Source organism: Pogona vitticeps, chromosome 6 (assembly GCF_051106095.1).
Source record: "Pogona vitticeps strain Pit_001003342236 chromosome 6, PviZW2.1, whole genome shotgun sequence".
Lineage (NCBI taxonomy): Eukaryota > Metazoa > Chordata > Lepidosauria > Squamata > Agamidae > Pogona > Pogona vitticeps.
In genome coordinates this window covers 110,813,485-110,832,527 of record NC_135788.1, presented here as the reverse complement: position 1 = coordinate 110,832,527, position 19,043 = coordinate 110,813,485, and the positions used below count along the sequence as shown (strand labels likewise).

General features: G+C 43.0%; 1 protein-coding gene across 2 annotated transcripts in view; it reads left to right on the top strand.

The window, feature by feature from the left end:
• The first annotated feature begins 1,064 nt into the window (after positions 1-1,064).
• Positions 1,065-19,043, top strand: part of TAOK2 (TAO kinase 2) — a 42,880-nt gene continuing 24,901 nt past the window's right edge. For both annotated transcript variants that reach the window (XM_072976818.2, XM_020798859.3), the window contains exons 1-11: positions 1,065-2,024; positions 12,836-13,008; positions 13,791-13,862; positions 14,054-14,155; positions 14,811-14,856; positions 14,960-15,056; positions 16,348-16,461; positions 17,103-17,194; positions 17,357-17,450; positions 17,612-17,693; positions 18,818-18,985. In XM_072976818.2, the coding sequence (XP_072832919.2) occupies positions 12,877-13,008; positions 13,791-13,862; positions 14,054-14,155; positions 14,811-14,856; positions 14,960-15,056; positions 16,348-16,461; positions 17,103-17,194; positions 17,357-17,450; positions 17,612-17,693; positions 18,818-18,985 (999 nt within the window). In that variant the 5' untranslated portion in view covers positions 1,065-2,024; positions 12,836-12,876. The remainder of the gene's footprint in view (positions 2,025-12,835; positions 13,009-13,790; positions 13,863-14,053; positions 14,156-14,810; positions 14,857-14,959; positions 15,057-16,347; positions 16,462-17,102; positions 17,195-17,356; positions 17,451-17,611; positions 17,694-18,817; positions 18,986-19,043) is intronic.

Sequence of the window (19,043 nt, the reverse complement as noted above, 5' to 3'; positions counted from 1 at the left end):
CTTTATTTGCATCGGGCGGCTTAAAAAAAAAAAGGAGGCCAATTCGCACGACGCGCTGGGCGGAGATGCTAGGTGTCACCCTGGGAAGTATTTCTGTTTGCTTTCTCTCCATTGCCATGTTGGAGTTTTACCAGCAAACGGGCGAGTGAGTGGCCTTTCTTTGACAGAAGAGGAGGGCCGCGTCTGTCCCACCTTCGCCGGCATCACCGCGGCGTCACTAGTCCTACATGAGGTGAGCGAAAAGGACACCCAGGAGACCCGAAGGTTTCGTTGGATAAATAGAGGGCCTCAACCTGCCCTTCCCTCAAAGGGTTTCGGGGGGGGGCGCGCTCGCGTCCTTGCAGTGACGGTTTAACGGTCGCCCACGGCACCCTTCACCCCCTCAGTGAACAGCTGTCGCTCCCTCCTCTTCTACGCACGCGCGCCGCCGCTGGTGCCTGAATCCTGCCCCAGTAACAGCTGAGCGGGAGGAACTCCGCCCATAGCAACGGCAACCTACCAATCACGCCCTGCCTCGAGCATCTTGTCCCAATCAAAACGCGCTCGGGGGGGGGATGTGGTGTCCCAATCTGACTCCCTTCATTGAAAAGGTCTTTTTTAAAAAATTATTAAGCCAACCAGGACACCAAACATCTCTACATTCGCCCTTCCCGAAATCCTGCCTCCAATCCCATCGAGTCTTTCTCACTCTTAATACATGCCAGAGCCCCTATTTTCACTGTGTCAAGAAAAACAAATCCCGCCCAAAAATACTGCAACAAGCCAATGAACGCAAGCCTCTAGCCTCTCTTACAGCGCATGCGCTACGTCTCATTCAGTAATGCCGCCCTGTAACTCTTCATAACACTGGCTCCTTTGGCTCACTCCCCGTTCTCCGGAACACCCTTTGTTGCACGACGCATGCGTACATCGCAACCCCTTCCCGTTCTACGCATGCGGCCGTTCTTTGACTTCTCGAAAGTCTTCGGCGCGTAGCCCGCTTTGGACGCATGCGTTTTTCCGCCGGTTCCTCCCTCGGCTCACTGCGCGTGCGTTCACTTCCTCAACGCTCCCTTTTTCCTTCTGCGCATGCGTCTGAGCTTCTCTCTGCCTTGGTTCCGGTCTGGCTCCTGCCTTCGGCGCCATCTTGGATTTGGGGACAACTGGAGTGAGTGAGGGAGAGGGAGGGAGCAGGCGGAGGAGCCGGAGGAGGCAAGAGAGGGGAGGGGGGGCCGGATAGAGCCAGGCCCCCCACCCCCACAGCACCCCAGTGTAGAGAAGACCCCTTTAATTTTTCCCTCTCATGCGCCTATAGAGCTTTGGGGGCCTGACAGAATTTCTTTTGACTGCTGTATTATCAACCCGCCCACCCGACCCTCCCCTGCTTCCCAAAAGGACTGCCGTATGTTCTGCGATATAGGTGTTTCCTATGAACCCCACCCTATCCGTCATTTGTTGGCATCTTCTAGGCTATCCTACTTTTTTTAAAAAAAATAAATATTTGCAGGGAGCCAAGGAACATCTGGAAAGAGACTGCAGCATCCATTTAACCCTCGTCTTCTTTCCCTTATAGATCTGTTTCTTGGCCTTCTGCGGAATCATCTGTAGGATTCCTCGTCTATCCTAGATCTCCCTGTCCCCAGCCTTGATTTAAGATTCTCTGTTTTCTTCCCGTAAAGAGCCGCTGTAGAAGTGGATCTGCCTAGAGACTCCTTTTCTGGCCCTTCGCAGGAATGCCCCCGTCCCTTTTCCTCCGGTAGAGGCCCCTGCACGTCTTCCCTTCTGCAGATCCTTTCTTTCCTAGGCAAGCTGGAGGGAGGGAGGGAGAGGCTAAAGGGGCTCCAGATGCCCTGTGCCTCCTACCTAGAGGCCTTCCTTTTTCTGGGGAGCCAGTGACAGTTGCCTCGAAACCCTCTTCTTTGATTGGAGGAGTTGGGGAAGAGGAGGAGGAGAAGGTGGTGGTGGGGGGTGTACTTCCCACCCCCAATATCCTGGAGCTGGAGCTGCAAGGGAAGCAGTATCTAGGCAGCTGCCGAGACTTACAGGTGAGACCGGAGTACACAGATAATGGGTCTGGGTGGGGGACGGGATGGGCGAATGACTATTTGGGGGCTAGCCGGAAGGTTGGGGAGTGGAAACAGAAGGTATATGTTTGGAGAACAAAGAAGCTGTATTGCATTGATTCGATGAAAATCCGATTTTTCTGTTTGCTTTCTTCACCTCCCTCTCTCTCTGCCTGATCGTTCTCCTTCTGAGTAAGTCGGGGATCCTATTGCCTTGGTTGGGAAGCACACTCCCTCCCTTCCTAACTCCTTTCTCCCTCTGAAAGCTTAGTGAAATAATAGCAGCATTCTGTTTTCCTTGCCAAATCTTCTAGGCCCCAGTTCTGTTCTGGAGAAACCCAAGAGTTCTATTATGCTGAACCTGGATCTGGCACCTAATGCCCTCATGCAGAATGAATAAGGATCCTAGCACTCCAGTCTACAGTTCCAAGTCCTTTGTACTATGTTCCTTTCCTTGAATATGAGGGAGACTGGCCCCCAGTAAACACCTCTAACCTAGTCATTTGCATACTGTTCCTCCTTTGAAGCCTCGGAATCAAGGTTCAGTCCTGTCCCCAATCTACTTCACTCCATTTCTGTCCACCGGGCAGCTCAAGGGCCCTAGTTGTGATTAGAACTTATTCTGCTTTCAAGGAATCCTGCAATCCTATTTTTATGCCATTAGGTATTTCTCAAATGACAGGTTTGGTAGTTGCCATTAACAAGTCAGGCTAGAATGTTGGACAGTTGGGGGGGGGGTGTTGGAAATGTTTTTCAGACTGGATGCTTGTCATTATGGGGCCTTTCATTAGAAATGTAGTTCAGCAAGAAACGTTGGATGCTCCTGGAATGGAGCCTGGCACTGGATTTAAATAATGAAGTATGTCATCCAAAGTTTGTCTTGGTTTTTTTTTTAAAATGCTCGGTGATGGAAAGAGGTGATAGAATCATATTGGTTTAGAGGGGAGGATACACATTGGTGCTGCAGAATAATGAAGCTTGACATGATCATTTAGTGAGAAGAGGTGAGTTATTTGTTTTGAAGGTCCCATTGTGGTTAATTAAAAACTCACTTCCCTGTAGATTTTCTATGAGTAAACCAGCCCTGATACAAGTGTGTTATTTTAGGGGTATATCAGAGACTTCCATATTCCACAAGTCAAACAAAAACAAGCAAAAAAAATTCCCCCCAAATACTAATTTGATGCACAATATATCTTGTTGAGATGATTCATACTAATTCACTTACAGTCCTTTCTGCTTTTGTGTACAATTCTGAGTTGTATATTTGAGCTTTAGTATTTAGCACTTTCATGGTGGCTGGGTGAAGGTGATGTTTCTGAGTAGAAGGCTGTTGAAGAACCAATGAACCTTTGAGCAAAGCAAGGTCTCTCCCCTCCCTCACAGACTTTTGAATATTTTCAAATTCTCTGTAGAAACATGAGAGGTACTACTTTGTTCTAATGAAATGAGAGAAGGAAGTAAATGGATGAATAATATCAGTTTGCTCAAGAATTGTTGATGGAAAGCAAGCAAATTTCTTGCCTCCACCTTTCGTGAACTGTATTCTTTGACCTGGATGTCAGGGAAAATAGCATATGGGTTTTTATTTCCTCAAGGAAAATTGTATGCTATTTTGGAACATGTCACCTGAAAGTAGGATTGGAAAAGGAGTCTGGAAATAAGGGTGGTAGTGATTTCTATTGCAGTGCACTCCACAATATTCATGGTGATTTAAATGGTTTTTGTGGTTTTAGATTATATTTTACTAGTCCTGTTGCTATTCAGTATGAGTGAATATACTGCAAGCAGTATAGTTTTTTTGTGGGATTGGGTTCTGCAATTGTTGTCAACCCTGTCTTCATAGTTTGTTGTTTTCTGATACAAGATGGGGCATGCCATCTCCTTAGTTGTTTTCTGGCAGAGCATTTTTGCACTGTTTTACACGAAAGCTTTTTCAGAAGTATTTGGTCACTCAGATAATGAAATAGACTTTCTGAGGGGTTTCAAGATCATTTTGTCTATAATTTAGGTCTGGACTTTCTGCCCAGGTGCCTCTTGCTTGAGGCCAGAACAACTGCCTTTTGTACAATTTCGCAAATGAAAATGCTGAATGAGAATGTTTTGATAAATTTTCTTAACAGCTCAAAATGAGAGAGAGAGAGGGTCAGCTCTCTTGTTTTGTTTTGGCTAGTCAGCTGGATGTGATTGTTGCCACAAGCAAGTGGATATTTTCAACTCATTCCTGCACACCTCTTACTGAACCAGCAGTTACTAAGGTGAGGGAAGTTCTCTCTGGTTTTCTTCCATACCCTTACACAATGATTGGAGGAAGCTTCTTCCTTTCAGTGACCTGAAACTGAATCCTCAGGATGTTTTGAGCTAGATATGTTATCATGAAAGGTGCTTTCTCCTGTAATCTCCACGTTGAGCAAAGCTGTTAAAGTGCTGCCAGTATTGCTTTGAGGCCAAGGTAGCATCTTGACCAATTCAAAAGAAAAACTTTAAATAAAATACCTTGGCCGCCTTGCTAGTCAGATAGAATATTTGGAAGTAATAATGCTATCTTTACACCTGTATCTACTGATGATGTGTTTGGGAAGAGTGACTGGTTGTTGTATATGTCACCATAGTGAGATATGCAAACTAGAGACTGGTAATGATCTTTGGTCAGACATTTTTAAGAAGGCAGTATTTCTTGCTATTATTTTGTCCTTTGTCAGAACATGTGTTACCTCAAGTGCTAAGAAGTGGAGGGGTGAGTGACTTGCACTTCCACTGCAACAACTGAAAGGACACTTGTGGAAGCCTGAGTTATAAACAAGACTTCTCTGTCCTGTCTCCCATTGCTCTTTGTGTCTTTAAGTTCCTATTTAAATATTTTGGATATGGGAGGTGGCAGTGTTTCCATAGCATCTAGATCCTCTCTTGGCTTCTGCCTTTAGTTCTGATACTAGTGAAAACTGCCTCCTAACCCTTTCAGTATTGCAGCTGCTCCTTTAGACTTTTTACAAGTGGCAGGTTTGCAGAGACTGGTTGCCTTGCTGAGCCAGGCCAATAAAACATTTTTCTGGCTGGTGAAGTATGTTGGTTAGAATTGGATGGATCTCAACTATTTCTTCTTAAAGTAGTTTTCTAATGATTGCAGCAATATCTCTGAAAATGACTGCAGTGTATTCCTCTATCATGTTATTTTATCTTATCTTGTTGTAACAGACTACAACCTCTAGGGGTTGCTCTTGAATTACCCACTATGTACTCAATAAGTACTGTCCCCTTCCATCCAGAAGGGCTTCAAGTTCAGAGAAGAACTCAGGGTGAAAGGTTCCTAGACCCTATAAGGAAAAGACATCAAGGCTGCAATCCTATACCACTTACCAGAGAGTTTGCCTACTGAGCTCAGTGGGGCTGAAGTTTGAGTAGATATGTGCAATGTTGCACTGTAAGTTTGTAATCCTGTACACATTTATCAAGAGCTAACCTCCATTAAGTAGTATGGAATCTACTTCTGATTAAATGTGTAGGATTGTGCTGGATGTGAAGGAGAGGCAGAAAAAAGGCATAGGAAGCTGCCTTGTGCTGAGCCAGATAATTGGTCCACTGTACTTTAGCCCAGTACTTTGGGCTAACTTTAACCAACAGCAGTAGCCCAGGGTTTTAAGCCATTTCTAACCCTGCCTAGAGACCCCTAATATTTGCTTGTGCTCTTCCATCCAAGTCCAGGCCCAAAACAGTTTAACATCTGAGATCAAATGAGATTGCAGTGTTCAAGATGATGCTCAGATTCACAAAGATAGATGTGCCATTCTGTATTCTCTTCATCTTGGAGTGTATTCATGCCATGGCATAGTTTAAAGGAATATGGTACTATAACTGTGCTGAAGCAAAGCAAGTCTGGATCTGGTTAGTGTCTCGCCGTAACTGTGTGAGGACTTTTTGTATATTTGGCAAAATATTATTGGTATAAAGTTGTGTCATGGAGCTAAGTGACATGAGGGGCTGGTAATAATTGATTTAAATAAAACGAGAGTTTCCTATTTCCATCTCCATTTTTCAGGTTCCAAGGTGCCCTACACCTTCCTTTTGCCCTGGGAATCCTTTGAGAGACTCAGGACCACTGGAGGGGGAAACTATAATTGTTGCTGGATTGCCACTGGTGGGATCAGGACCATCAGTGGGGATCCAGTGACAGTTTTTTTTACTATTAAATGCCCCTTCTGCCCCTATCCCAAGGCTCCCAAAGGCTTCCCCAGGGCAAATGAGAGCACTGGGGAGCCCTGGAACCTAAAACAGAGGAAATAGGAACCTTCCAGTTCATTTAAATTACAATAAACATTAGTTTACTTTAATTTTAATGTTTTACTTAACTTTAGCATGAATCAATTGAAATAGTTACAGATTGTGTGTACCTTGGTTCAGTCATTAATTCTAATGGACACTGCAACCAAGAAATCAGAAGAAGACTGAGACAGGCTGGGCAGCAACGAAGGAATAAGTAGAGATCATAAAGTGTAAAGATGTGTCGTTGGAGACGAAGACTAACAGCCATCCACACATCCAGACCTGTGGGCTTAAGGCCCTCCGATTTGTGCTTTAAAATATGCAATAATATTGCCAAGTACTGAGAAGAAGACTGAGACTAGGAAGGTCAGCAATAAAGGGAACTAGAAAAGAAAATCAAGAGTAAGGCTGTGTCATTGGAAACCAAGACCAAGATCATCCACCCTTTTGTATTTTCAGTCAGCATGTATGGATGTGACAGCTGGACAGTTAAGAAAGCTGAAGGGAAAAAAAATAATTTATTTGAAATGTGGTGCTGTAGGAGGGCTTTGTGGATACCCTGGATTTCCAGAAAGACAACATGGGTCGTAGATCAAATCAAGCCAAAACTATCTCTGGGGGCAAAAAGGTTGAAACTGAGTTGAAACTCCTAGTTTGGGCACATCATGAGAAGACAGGATTCTCTGGAAAAGAAAATAAAGCTGGGAAAAGTGGAAGGCAGCAGGAAAAGAGGAAGACCAAATATGAAATGAACCACATCACTAAAAGGCCAAAGGCTTGACTCTGCAAGAGCTGAGCAGGGCTATTGAGGACAGGACATTTTGGACCCTCATTCAGAGGGTCGCCATGAGTCAGAGGTGACTTGATGACACAGAACAACAACAAATGTTACTCACACAAGATGATGATACTCTTTGGCTCCATGGCCGAACTTTATGCCAACAGAATTTTGGCCATTGAAGAAAAGAGGAAATTGAATTTTAATCTTTTAGAAATTAGTTTGAAAATCAAAGCTTCTAGCCCTTGTCATTAGAGTAGAAGGATGTGTAGAGAACACCAACAATAACCAGCCAGCCCTTCTTGTATTCTGTGGCCGTCCAAACTTGTATCTAGTACACAATTTGCAAATGGTCTCTGTGTGAATATTTTGGAGGACTAAGAGATCAGAAAAGTTTGAGAGGGCTTTTTAGGGGTGTAACCTCATCAGTGTAGATAAGGTACTTCATTTTTACAGCAGTATTTCAGTGCCTAATGATAACATCCCATAAAGGACTGAGAGCATTCACTAGAGTAGTATGCTTGATTGATTGATAAAAAGCACCTGATTTTACTGCCAGCACAGCAAAAGACTCGCAGTCAAATGTTTTGTGCATGGAAGTTCAGTACTATCAACACTGACTGGCAGAGTCTATGTGGGATTTGAAACAAGATTCTTCTGTAAACAGAGATGCCAGAATCAAACCTATTGTTTCAAGCTAGATGTGTGTAATTAGGGTGCTCCCCAATCACTCTTCCAGAACTTCCTTCTGATCTATTTCCACTTTTATCTTGTTTCATCACTGTAAAGTTTTCAAGGTGTGAAATACAGCCCCAGAATTGGTGAAAGTGCTCTTGTAACTCAGTGTAAAAAATCTTGTTGGTAAGCATGCACAGTATATTCACTTAAATACTTTACATCTTTCAGTACATGCATTCCAGGAGATAAAGCAAGTACATTTTGGCTTGTATGAAACACAGTCCCCAGCACTTTTTAAAAAGGTATATATGGAGCATTTCTAGTATATGAAGGTATAAGAGCCATTAGCTGGCAAAAAATTAAGTGTATATATTGTCATGGATGTTTGTTCCTGTGTCCTGCCTAATTCTTCTCAATGTGAGGTCCATACCTGAATGGATAGGCATGTGACTGCTCCTTACTAGGAATGTGCAGGGTTTTTGTTTTGTTTTTACTTATTCACCACCCAAACAATTCAGCAGCAATTAGAAGATTTTAAATAAACATTTTTGGGTTTTTTTCCATTTTGAATCCTTCCATTTATTTGCACTTTTGGAAAAAAAACCTGTGGGGTTGGGAAACCTCTTAAGATCAGTAATCCCATTCCTTGCCTTCTCACAGCCTATCCAACTGGTAAGGATCCCTTGCCCAGTGTCACTCTTATTGAAGTGTTTTCAATGAGCGAAGGTTGCAGAAGCTGATATGAGGGCCAGAGACAGAACTCCCGAGTCATTCAGGGGATACTTTTCTCAAATCATTATAGATAAATTTGGCAACTGAACCAGAATACATGCTACAGAAGAGAGATATAGAATACCTAGATAACCAGGTGGTGTTGTATTGTAGACTTCTATCGTCCTTTACTATTGACCGTGCCCAATGGGAGCTGCAGTCCAAAAATGTCTGATGCTCCACACATTCTACAACTCTGTAATAGAGAAAACAATGTACACCTGCTTGTCAGCTGCTTTGTCCTAAGAGGAAAATTCCTTCACTATCCCTGATGTGATGATCAGTTGTACTTTGTAAATGAGGAAGAAGCCTTGAAACCCGGCCTCTTGGTGATCTTTATTGCTTGCCTCACACAAGCATTTTAACTTTTCTGAATGTTAGGTTTTCAAACTTTATTTATTACTTTGGTATGTATGATGTGTGGGGTTTTTGTATTAATAATGAACTATTCCAACAGCAAGATATAGGATTTATAAATTGTCAATTTCATGCAGCATCCCTTCTCTAGTCTTAGCAAATCCCTAGAGCTTCAGCAGAAACCAGTTCATTGATGAGGTTAAAAAAGGCCAGACTCTTAGGAATCACTGTCATATACATTCTCATAATTCTCCATTTTCAGTTTGCAGATGAGAGACGAAGTGCCATCCAGCCCTATTGCCAATTCATGTTAGGTGAAAGCCTGATCTATTTTATTTTATTTATTAGAAGCATTCTTATATTGCTTCTTTTTTATATGACACTATATAATAAAAGAAGTTAAAAACTCAATCATAGTTATATCTTATCTTTTTCCCCATGATTTCAACTGTCCTTTTCCCAGTTTTGCCCTTACAGCAACCTTGTGAGGTAGATTAGGCCAAGAGAGAATAACTAGCCCAAGTTACATAGTGGAATTGTTGTTTTTGAGGACTCGGACCTAAAACTTCAAAATTATAGTCTAGCAATCAGTCCACTGCATCACTTTTCCAGGAATGTGGCTTCTCTTTCAAGATAGAAATCTTTTAAATTTCTCCCCTAAAGATTATTTATTCAGTTATTTAATTTACATCCTATTTTTCTCAAAGAACTGGAGTTTAGGGTGGTTAACTCCTATGTAGTGTGTATATAAAATATCTAATTTCTGTGGCCTTTAGAATCATGTTCAAGAGTTAAGGCAAAATTCAAGAAGCTGTCTTAAGTCCTGCACACCTCAGTATAGTATGGTATGGACATGTGACGCCGGAATCCGACTGGACATTTTCTGCCAGCATTCCCACTGCCAAGGTTGGCTTTGTGGATTTGCCTTCCCCCCCCCACCCCTTTGGATTGTTCCCTGGGAAGCAACTGAACAATGCAAGGATTTCCTCATGCTGACACAACCAGCTTGCATGCTCTTAATTTCCTTGTTTTTCTGTTCATTGGACTGGGTGGAGGAGGGGAGACAGCCCAGATAACCAAGGCCTGTCCCTGAGGATGAAGAGAAGGGACCCAAGTAGCTTGTTTTGTCAAAGGAGACTAAAGTGTACATTGCTGCATCCCCAAAAGATGGCAGCTGTGGCTGTATTCGCGAAGGCTTTCACAGCCGGGATCTAATGGTGGCTGTGGGTTTTTCAGGCTCTTCAGAACACGACCAAAGAGCCCGAAAAACCCACAACAACCAGCATCTGTGGCTGTTTGATTTCTGATACTCATCTGATCCAGCCTGAAGTTTCAGATCTAAAGAGAGAACACTTTAGCTTGGCTGAAGGTGTGGAGGGGAGGTGTGAGTAGATGGCTCTGGTTTCCAAGGGCCCTAGGAGTCCACAATCCAGACATCCAGGGTTTCAGCCCACACAGATCTCCCCCTAGTTCATACAGCTGATGGGACTTTTTGTAGGATCCATGTGGGATGTGCAGCCTGCAATGCTTGTGTCTCCAGATGGTGAAGGTGACTATATTTCCATGGGATGTTTCCAGTGTGCTCCCATTTGGGAGTTGGCAGTGTACAGCCAAGAGAGTTGCAAGCTGTCTTCAAAGTAATTCTGGGTTTTCACTCTCTGTGTTAATTTGTGTCAACTTTTCAGGCCTTTGTCTTTGATTTTGTGGGGAGCAGAGATGAAAAATAATTAGTAATAAGTTAAGACTAGAAAGGGAAGACAGTGTGATTATTTTTCCTTGCACCTAAAGTATTGATTCTCCAGTTGTGAAGTAGAGCCTCCTTGGGGCAGCAGAGGCAGTTGCTGGCTGGAGAGCGATAGTCTGAGAAATGAACCTTTCCAAGCTCTGCTACGATGTGCCTGGCCGAGAGCCGGGCAGCCCCTTTCCTCCCTATTCATTGCATTGCTACAGACCGTGGGGGCAACCCCTGCTTGTGCCAGCCTTTGCCAGGCATATTTTCCTATAGGTGGTTCCTCTATAGAACCATCCTGCTCACCCCAACACCTTAAGTCTGGGCTTTCTGGAATGTAACCTCTTGTTCCTTCAGCGAGAGAAGAAGCTGTGGCTTTACTGCTTTCTACAGTAGGATTCACACTCTGTATTTTTTAAAAATGGTCTTGTCGTAAGACTGAATGTATTTCTGCTGGTTTTATTTCTATCCCACCCTATTTCAGTGGCCTAGTGTCAGTTATTTTTCATCAGTTCTTGACCCTTAAATGACCTGTGCTAACTAAAATAAGAGTCTGTAGATCCAGCAACTAAAGGAGAGTGAGGACAAATATGGAAAATGTTTTAACAGATTACCGTGTTTCCCCGAAAATAAGACAGGGTCTTATATTAATTTTTGATCCAAAAACGCATTAGGGTTTATTTTCAAGGGATGTTTTATTTTTTTCATGTACAAACATCTACATTTATTCAAATGCAGTCATGTCATCTTCTTCTGGTTGCTGCACAATAGTGGAGGGTGGGGTTTCACATGACTAGGTCTTATTTTTGGGATAGGGCTTACATTATGAGCATTCTGAAAAATCATACTAAGGCTTATTTTCAGGTTAAGTCTTATTTTTGGGGAAACAGGGTAGATATTTGCTTTTAAAAAAGAATCTCATCAAAAACAGTTAAGTCCTCTGAACTTGGGGAGAACTAGGGACATCTAGTGGGCCAGCTCTACCTTATCGTGGAGTCCTGCTTTTCTGTCTTGGTTCTCAGTTATAGCACAATCTGTGTTTCAGATTGTGGTGTGCAACTGTTTGCAGGTGGAACTTCAGAGCGAGGGGGGGTGGAATTTAGTGCCTCTGTGAGTGTGCAGGTGTAAACAACTTCTCTTCTTGTATCCTATGTACAGAACTACATAGTCCAGTTCTCCTGCTAAAAGTTATCATGTTCAGGGAGATTTTGTAAAGGTATTCCAGAAATACCCTTTGGGGTGTTTCCCATAATTTCTTTTAATTCTTCACAGCAGAACTTTTCAGTTTACACTGGGATAAACAGCGAAGTAGAGAGGGAGAGGTACCTGCTGATGCCGTGACTGGATAAAAAATTTAAAGGCAGCATGGAAAGAGTTAAACCTAAAAAATGACCTTACATTGTGTTTCTAACTGCTTTTAACAAAAAAGAAAAATGTATTCTTTGTGAGGGTATGGCCACTGTGCTTGCACCTCCAATGTGAAGTAAATGTTGGGTGTGTATTAACATGAGTTTCAATCATGTTCAGTTGTTTCACATATGAGAGAAGAAGATGAGCAAGGAATATCTCTAAATTAAGAAGCAACTTGAGGATGTTATTTGAATTAGGAAGCTATTGCAGAAAATGTACTCTGAATCTGACTGTCCTATAGTTGGAAAGGGGAAACAGGCTGATCAGGAGTCCAGGATGATGTGTGTTTTTTGTTTGCTTTTTGTTTTTGGAAAGAACAAAGGGGAGGAGAATGGTGGAGATAAGAAAAAGTTGGAGTTGCATACTGCCGTATATTTCCTTTTTCCAAATTAATTTTGCAAATTGTGCAGCAGGAGCACAACATCAGCAGGAAAAACCATTCTGTCTTCTGTATCTGTTTAGAATGCTACCTTTCCTCTTCCAAATGGCTCCAACGGGGTTATCATTCCAGAGCATTTTTCATTTTTGTGGCTAAGAATTGGCACACCTGTCCTTGGAGAAAATACCATTGGGCTATTGGTAAGGTTGGATGTGGTGGCTATGAAAGGAATCTCCAGCCTAACTGATTTCAGAAAAGTGTGGGCCTATCTTTTTATTGTATTTATATCTTTTTTGGCTTCCTACATGGTCTCCCATCATAGCTGTAATCAGGCCTAGACCTGCTTAGATTCAACAAGGTGACTGCATTATACACACTTTTACTATGACTGTACTCCAGCTAGCTTGCTTACTTCTCTTTCCTTGCCATAGGAGAAAGGCGAAGGTGAAGTCTAGCCCCCTTCACGGCCGCCATGCCGTCTAATGCCCGGGCTGGCAGCTTGAAGGATCCTGAGGTGGCTGAGTTGTTCTTCAAGGATGATCCTGAGAAACTCTTTGTTGATCTGCGGGAAATTGGACATGGTAGCTTTGGAGCTGTCTACTTTGTGAGTTCTGGAGAAGTATTGCTGGGAATTCATGTGCCCCACCAAGCTTATTTAAAGTACTGCCTTCTTTCTGGGATAACACTTGCCACAGCCCCATCAGTTCTAGCTTTTTAGCATCAGTGGGTCAGGGCCCTGCCATTAGGTCGGGTGAGGTGAGCACCTCGTGCAGCAGATTGCATGTGATAAAGCAGCAAAATATTAGGTTGTTCAGTTTTTATGGTAATATTTTTACTGTCAGGAGCACAGAAAAGAGCTTGTGAGATTTTCTGCCATGGGTGTCAAAATAAGGGTACTGTGTACCTAGACTGTGGGAATTAGACAGTGCTATTTGCTGCTTAGACTCAGATAGCATATCTCCCAATTTTTCCTTTGGTAAGAATTGCTTGCTGTAGTGAATGTTTAGATCCCAGAGTTCAGAAAGAATGCACCATTCAAAGCCCCAGATAGCGGGGAGCAGTGATAGAAAAGAATGATTTCATTCATGTCCTGCTTGTGGGATTTCTGTAGGCATCCACCTTGCCAGAGTGAGAAACAGGATCTTGGACCGTATGGTCCCTTGGTTTCCTCTAACCTTATCCCTGTTACCTCCCCTATATTACATTGTGTGTTATTCCCACTGATTCTTACAAGCTCCTCATTAGCCATGAACCAGAGACTTCATTTCTCCCTTTAATCTGCATTGCCTCTTCCTGGCACAAAAACCAACCACTTAATTGTCTTTGAGTCCAAACTTTTTTTTCCACTGTCTTCCTGCCTTGACTTTCCTTGTGTTCCCTTCCTAGGCCCGAGATATACGCAACAATGAAGTGGTGGCCATCAAAAAGATGTCTTACAGTGGGAAGCAGTCCAATGAGGTTTGTGCTTCATACCTGCTTTTGAATACCTTTTAGTCGCCTGCTAGTAGCTCTGGTCTAGATGGACCCTGGTTTTTAGGCAACTTCTCCCCCCCCCAAGTTCCCTTCTCCACTAGCCTTCAAGCCCAATTCTGTCCTGCATCCAGAATACAAGATTCTTTGTGTTCAAGCTTACTTTCTGTGTCTTCCAGAAATGGCAAGACATCATCAAGGAGGTGAAGTTTTTGCAAAAGCTGCGGCACCCAAACACAATTGAGTACAAGGGGTGTTATCTACGGGAGCATACGGCATGGGTAAGAGTAGAGGAAAAAGGATAATAAGAATTATTTGGTAGAATTGTGGATGTTTTGAGCAAGTGTGTACAGCAGAGCAGGCTTTGAATGCAATGGTTGGGGATGGAGAGCCTGCAGTTGCTTTGTAGGTTGATTGGGTTTCTTGCTTAGATGAACAAGTCAGAGTGAGGTGAGAGAGAATGTCAGTCTATAGATCAACAGTTGGAATATAATTCCTACATGGTAATAACTGCCACATGGTATGGTCATAGCTGTTTTTTTACACTTGAACCAGAAATTGATGAAACAAATTCAAGGAGCAAAATTTTGTCAGTGATAGTGAATGGAACCTCCAAGTGCAAGTGCACTGTATGACTAAATGAAATTTCCTAGAGGAGGGGGCAGCAGAGCAGGGAATGCTATTGTCTTGGTGCCTTCCTTAGGGTACGGGTTTCCTAGAGGCATCTGGCTGGCAGAAAGGAGATTGGACTACATGGACCTTTTGGTCTTATTTAGCAGGGCTCCTCTTATATTCTTAAGTGAATTGGAAGGCCCGGGTATGCCATGGTTGTGGGGGGAGCAGCGTTCTGGATGGGGCTTTATTTGGGATTGGATAAGTAAGATTCAGAAGAATATCTTAAGCTATGTTAACATCCATCCCTACCTTTCTACTCAGCTGGTGATGGAATACTGCCTCGGCTCGGCCTCAGACTTGTTGGAAGGTGAATATCTAGGTCCATGTGTGAGTGGAGAAGATTTTTTTGGTATCCTTTTGCCTAAAATTTGATGTGACATGCTTTCTGTCCTCCCTCCCGTCTCTTCTAGTGCACAAGAAGCCACTGCAGGAAGTAGAGATTGCAGCCATAACACATGGTGCCCTGCAGGGGCTTGCTTACCTCCATTCGCACAACATGATTCACAGGTGAATTTAAACAGCCCTTTCGTGCCCTGCCCTGTATTGACCCCCATACTCTTTATGTGCAGAATTGAACGTAATATACGAGAGGGTGGGTGACAGAATGGCCAGCTGCCAGTTCAAAATATGCAGTTCTTCACTGCAGAGAGCTGGCTGGAAAGTTCATTGAAATGGAGTACTTGGTTGTGGAGCCCAGGAGTTGGGGGTTTGATTTCCCATTGTGCCTTGTAAGAGAAGAGCCAGCCTTGGTGCTCTTGGGCAAGCTACATGGTCCCAGAGCACTTCAAGAGAAGAGAACGGTAAACCCTGGAAAGGGCTGCCATAACTCAGAATATAGAAACATTTGACTAAAAGGATGACACAATTCATTATCAGTTCCTCCCCCCAAAAATGGAAAAGAAAAGCTTCACTGAATGAAGATTTAAGAGATAGCTACTTATAATGTTGCTTTTTCGAGCACAGAATGTGGCATAGATATCGCTGTACAATATAATCTGTATTTTACCCCTCTCTCTATCATTTTACTTCCCAAGAGCTCCTGACAAATGGCAGATTCTGCTTTAAAATGGAAAGTTGTGACTATAAAACTTTATGGGACTCAAGTGTATTTTCTGTATCCATGCTTTCTGTACATTTCGGTCTTGTCTGAAATTTCTGTGCTTCTTACATGATCTACAAACAGAATAATAAAACCTCCACAGTATGATTCACAGGGGCTTGTTTTCTGGGCCTCAGGCAGTCTAGTCTAACCATTTCTAGCTTTCATAGTCCAGGGTTGGGCAGGCTTTTGGCTTGTCATCCACATTATTGTGTGTCTTTGTTTTTTTATCTATAACCCCAGGCTTCACCATCCAGGGGTAGCTATAGAAAACATACACTTGGAACTAAAGAACATTGTGCTTCTGAGCACATTCCAACCTACGAGTTTGCTACCAAGACCAGCTGGTCTGATGTCAAAATCATTTCATACAAAAATAGATTATTGATTATCCCAAGATTTCTTCCTATAACAACACCCTCATTAAGGTAGAAGAAAATTAATCTTGTTCTTGCTATTAAGCAAGTGGGAATGGGAAACCCTTCCTAATCAATTGTAAATTACCCAGAGATCTAACTTTATATCCCAGTCTACTTCGGTTCATCTTTGCCTCAGGCCACAAACAGGCACATCTACTGATTCCTTTCTACCCTCCTGCCTTCCCCAGTTCTCACATTGTTTTCCTCGCTGGCTGCCCATCTTTCCAAATTCATCTTTGCTTCTGATACGGCTCTTAAGCTCTAACTCGGTTTTTTCCAGAGATGTGAAGGCTGGGAATATCCTGTTGACTGAACCAGGGCAAGTGAAGCTGGGGGACTTTGGCTCGGCCTCCATCATTGCTCCTGCTAACTCTTTTGTTGGCACTCCTTACTGGTAAGCTGGCAGCAATATTGTGTAATCTGACTGAGATGCAGGAATATTTACAGGAAAGGTGTTTGTAAACCTTGTCTGTCTGGACTCTCTGGACCCAGAGGTGGGCAATCCATTGTCTGCCAAATGTTTTCTGCAGCAGCTCTCCCAGTCTATTGTAGACTGGGGCTTATGGAAGTTTTAGTGCAAAAATATCTGGAGGACATCAGGTTCCCATCTCCTTTCCATTACAGAAGTGGGTTATAATAGTGTTTTGAGTTAAAATATGGTGGGAGGAAGAATAGGGAATGGATCAATATGTATTTGGATTCCTTGGCTATTTAGGGAGGGGAGTGCCTGTATTCCGTGGGCGGGGGTTTGTGTGCTGTTGTTGAAAAACAGGGAACAAAGTAACCCTGAAATGAGTGATAAAGTGCCCTTCTTCAGTGAAAGACTCAAGGCACATAGAGCATGGATAGGGAATGTATGTCATTTCAAATATTGTTGAACTGCCACTCCCTTGACCATTCAGTACCTGTGGCTGTGTCTTTGATGGGAATGGCGATTAGAACATCAGGAGGGCTTGGTGTTCCTCATTCCTATGTAGATTTTAATAAGTATAAATCCTGGATGTCACATTCCTTTGCACTGGACTGTTTTTGCAGGATGGCTCCTGAGGTGATCCTAGCCATGGATGAGGGACAGTACGATGGCAAGGTGGATGTCTGGTCACTCGGCATCACTTGCATTGAGCTTGGTATGTGATGAAAGCTAAGGAGCTGGCATGCTCCCAAAGTTTCCTTGTCTGGAGAAGCTTGGAGAACCCAAGGACTATTCAGGGATGGGGGAGGGAAGATGACAAGAGGGTTCTCTGAGGTGAGGTGAATGCTCTTGTTAACATGTGTGCCTGTATCCCCAGCGGAGCGCAAACCACCTCTCTTTAACATGAATGCTATGAGTGCCTTATACCACATCGCCCAGAATGATTCTCCACTGCTTCAGTCCAGTCACTGGTAAGGAAAGCCCCAAATACCCATTTTTATAAAAGGGACAGACCCTCTGACAATTCAGAAACCAAGACTGGTTCATTTGAAGCTTTAGCTATGGAGAATTTAAAGTTACTAGGAGACCATACTCTGATCTCCCTCCCTCCCTCCTTCCCTTCTTCTTCTAGGTCTGAATATTTCCGGAACTTTGTGGATTCGTGCCTGCAGAAGATTCCCCAGGACCGCCCAACCTCTGATGTGCTGCTCAAGGTACTTCCAACCCAGCCTTTACCCTTCCTTCAGTGTCAGCATGTTCCAGGAGTCGGTTATTGCCTCCAGAGTCCTACATGGCTTGGGACCCACATACCTTACTGCCTCTACCCATATGAGCCCTCATTCCAGTTGCCCCTCTAATGGTGCCAGCTGTCAAAGCTATCTGTCTTGAAAGTATTAAAAAATATATTTCTGTATTGCTGCTCTCATGCTCTGGAACTCTCTTTCTGAGTCCCTGTGAAATATGACATCCCTGCAGAATTGCTTCATCGGGCCTTTGGAATGCTAGGAAGTGCTAGTCTACCACTTATGTGGCAAACATTTATCATATTGTAATATAAGATGCAATTGTCTTAAGTTGTTGCTAATTGTATTGCCTCTTTTAATACTGTATCTATGAAGCATTTTATTATTGTGTATGCTATAAATGTATTGGTTTTGTTTGGCATTCTGGGTTTATTTGAAGGGAAGAACAACATATAAATGACTAAAATAAATAATACCTCTGTTACACCTCTGTAGCAATTACAGCCCAGTCCCATCTGTAAGACTGTAAATCTAAAATCAATGGCAGGAGAAGGAAACTTCTTAAATTGGAATAGTATGTTTGAAAGGAAAACATATGTCAGGGGTTGTTTAAATATGAAAATAGCTAAGTAACCAGTATGTAAGGTGTCACGTGTGAAATCAGCTCTTGTAAAGAGCTCTTTTCAACATTGTTTCACCATGAAAAAGTGTAAATAATGCATCTTTTCATTGTTGAACACCCCAACTTATGTGGCATCATATTTAGTGTAGATGCTTTGTAACTGATTTATCAGAACACTTTTGGTTTCGTCCTCAGCTGTCACTTTCCATTCATCTTCCTAGTGGCTGGGTTGCTTCCATGTGTTTGATCTAGATTTAGTCACACTTTAGGTAGACCGATTCAGTTGATTTCAATGGGTGTGTTCTAAGCATAACTAAATTTGGATCCGATAGTGTGCAGTTGGTTCAAGGCATTTATGGAGCAGGGGCAATCCAATCCCAAATTCAAGAGAGCTATAGATAATTTCGTTTGCATGCTCTCTCTGATCAAGTTACTCACCCAACCTCCTATATTACTTTCTGTGGCCCCACAGCATCGCTTCCTTTTGAGGGAACGTCCCCAAACGGTTATCATGGACTTGATTCAGAGAACCAAGGATGCTGTGAGGGAACTTGACAACCTGCAATACCGCAAGATGAAGAAAATCCTCTTCCAGGAGGCACAAAATGGTCCAAACGCAGAAGCAGCAGAAGAGGAGGAGGTTGGGATTTCCATCTCATTGTCTTCTCCCCTGCTTTTAACCCAAGTAATCCTTTTTT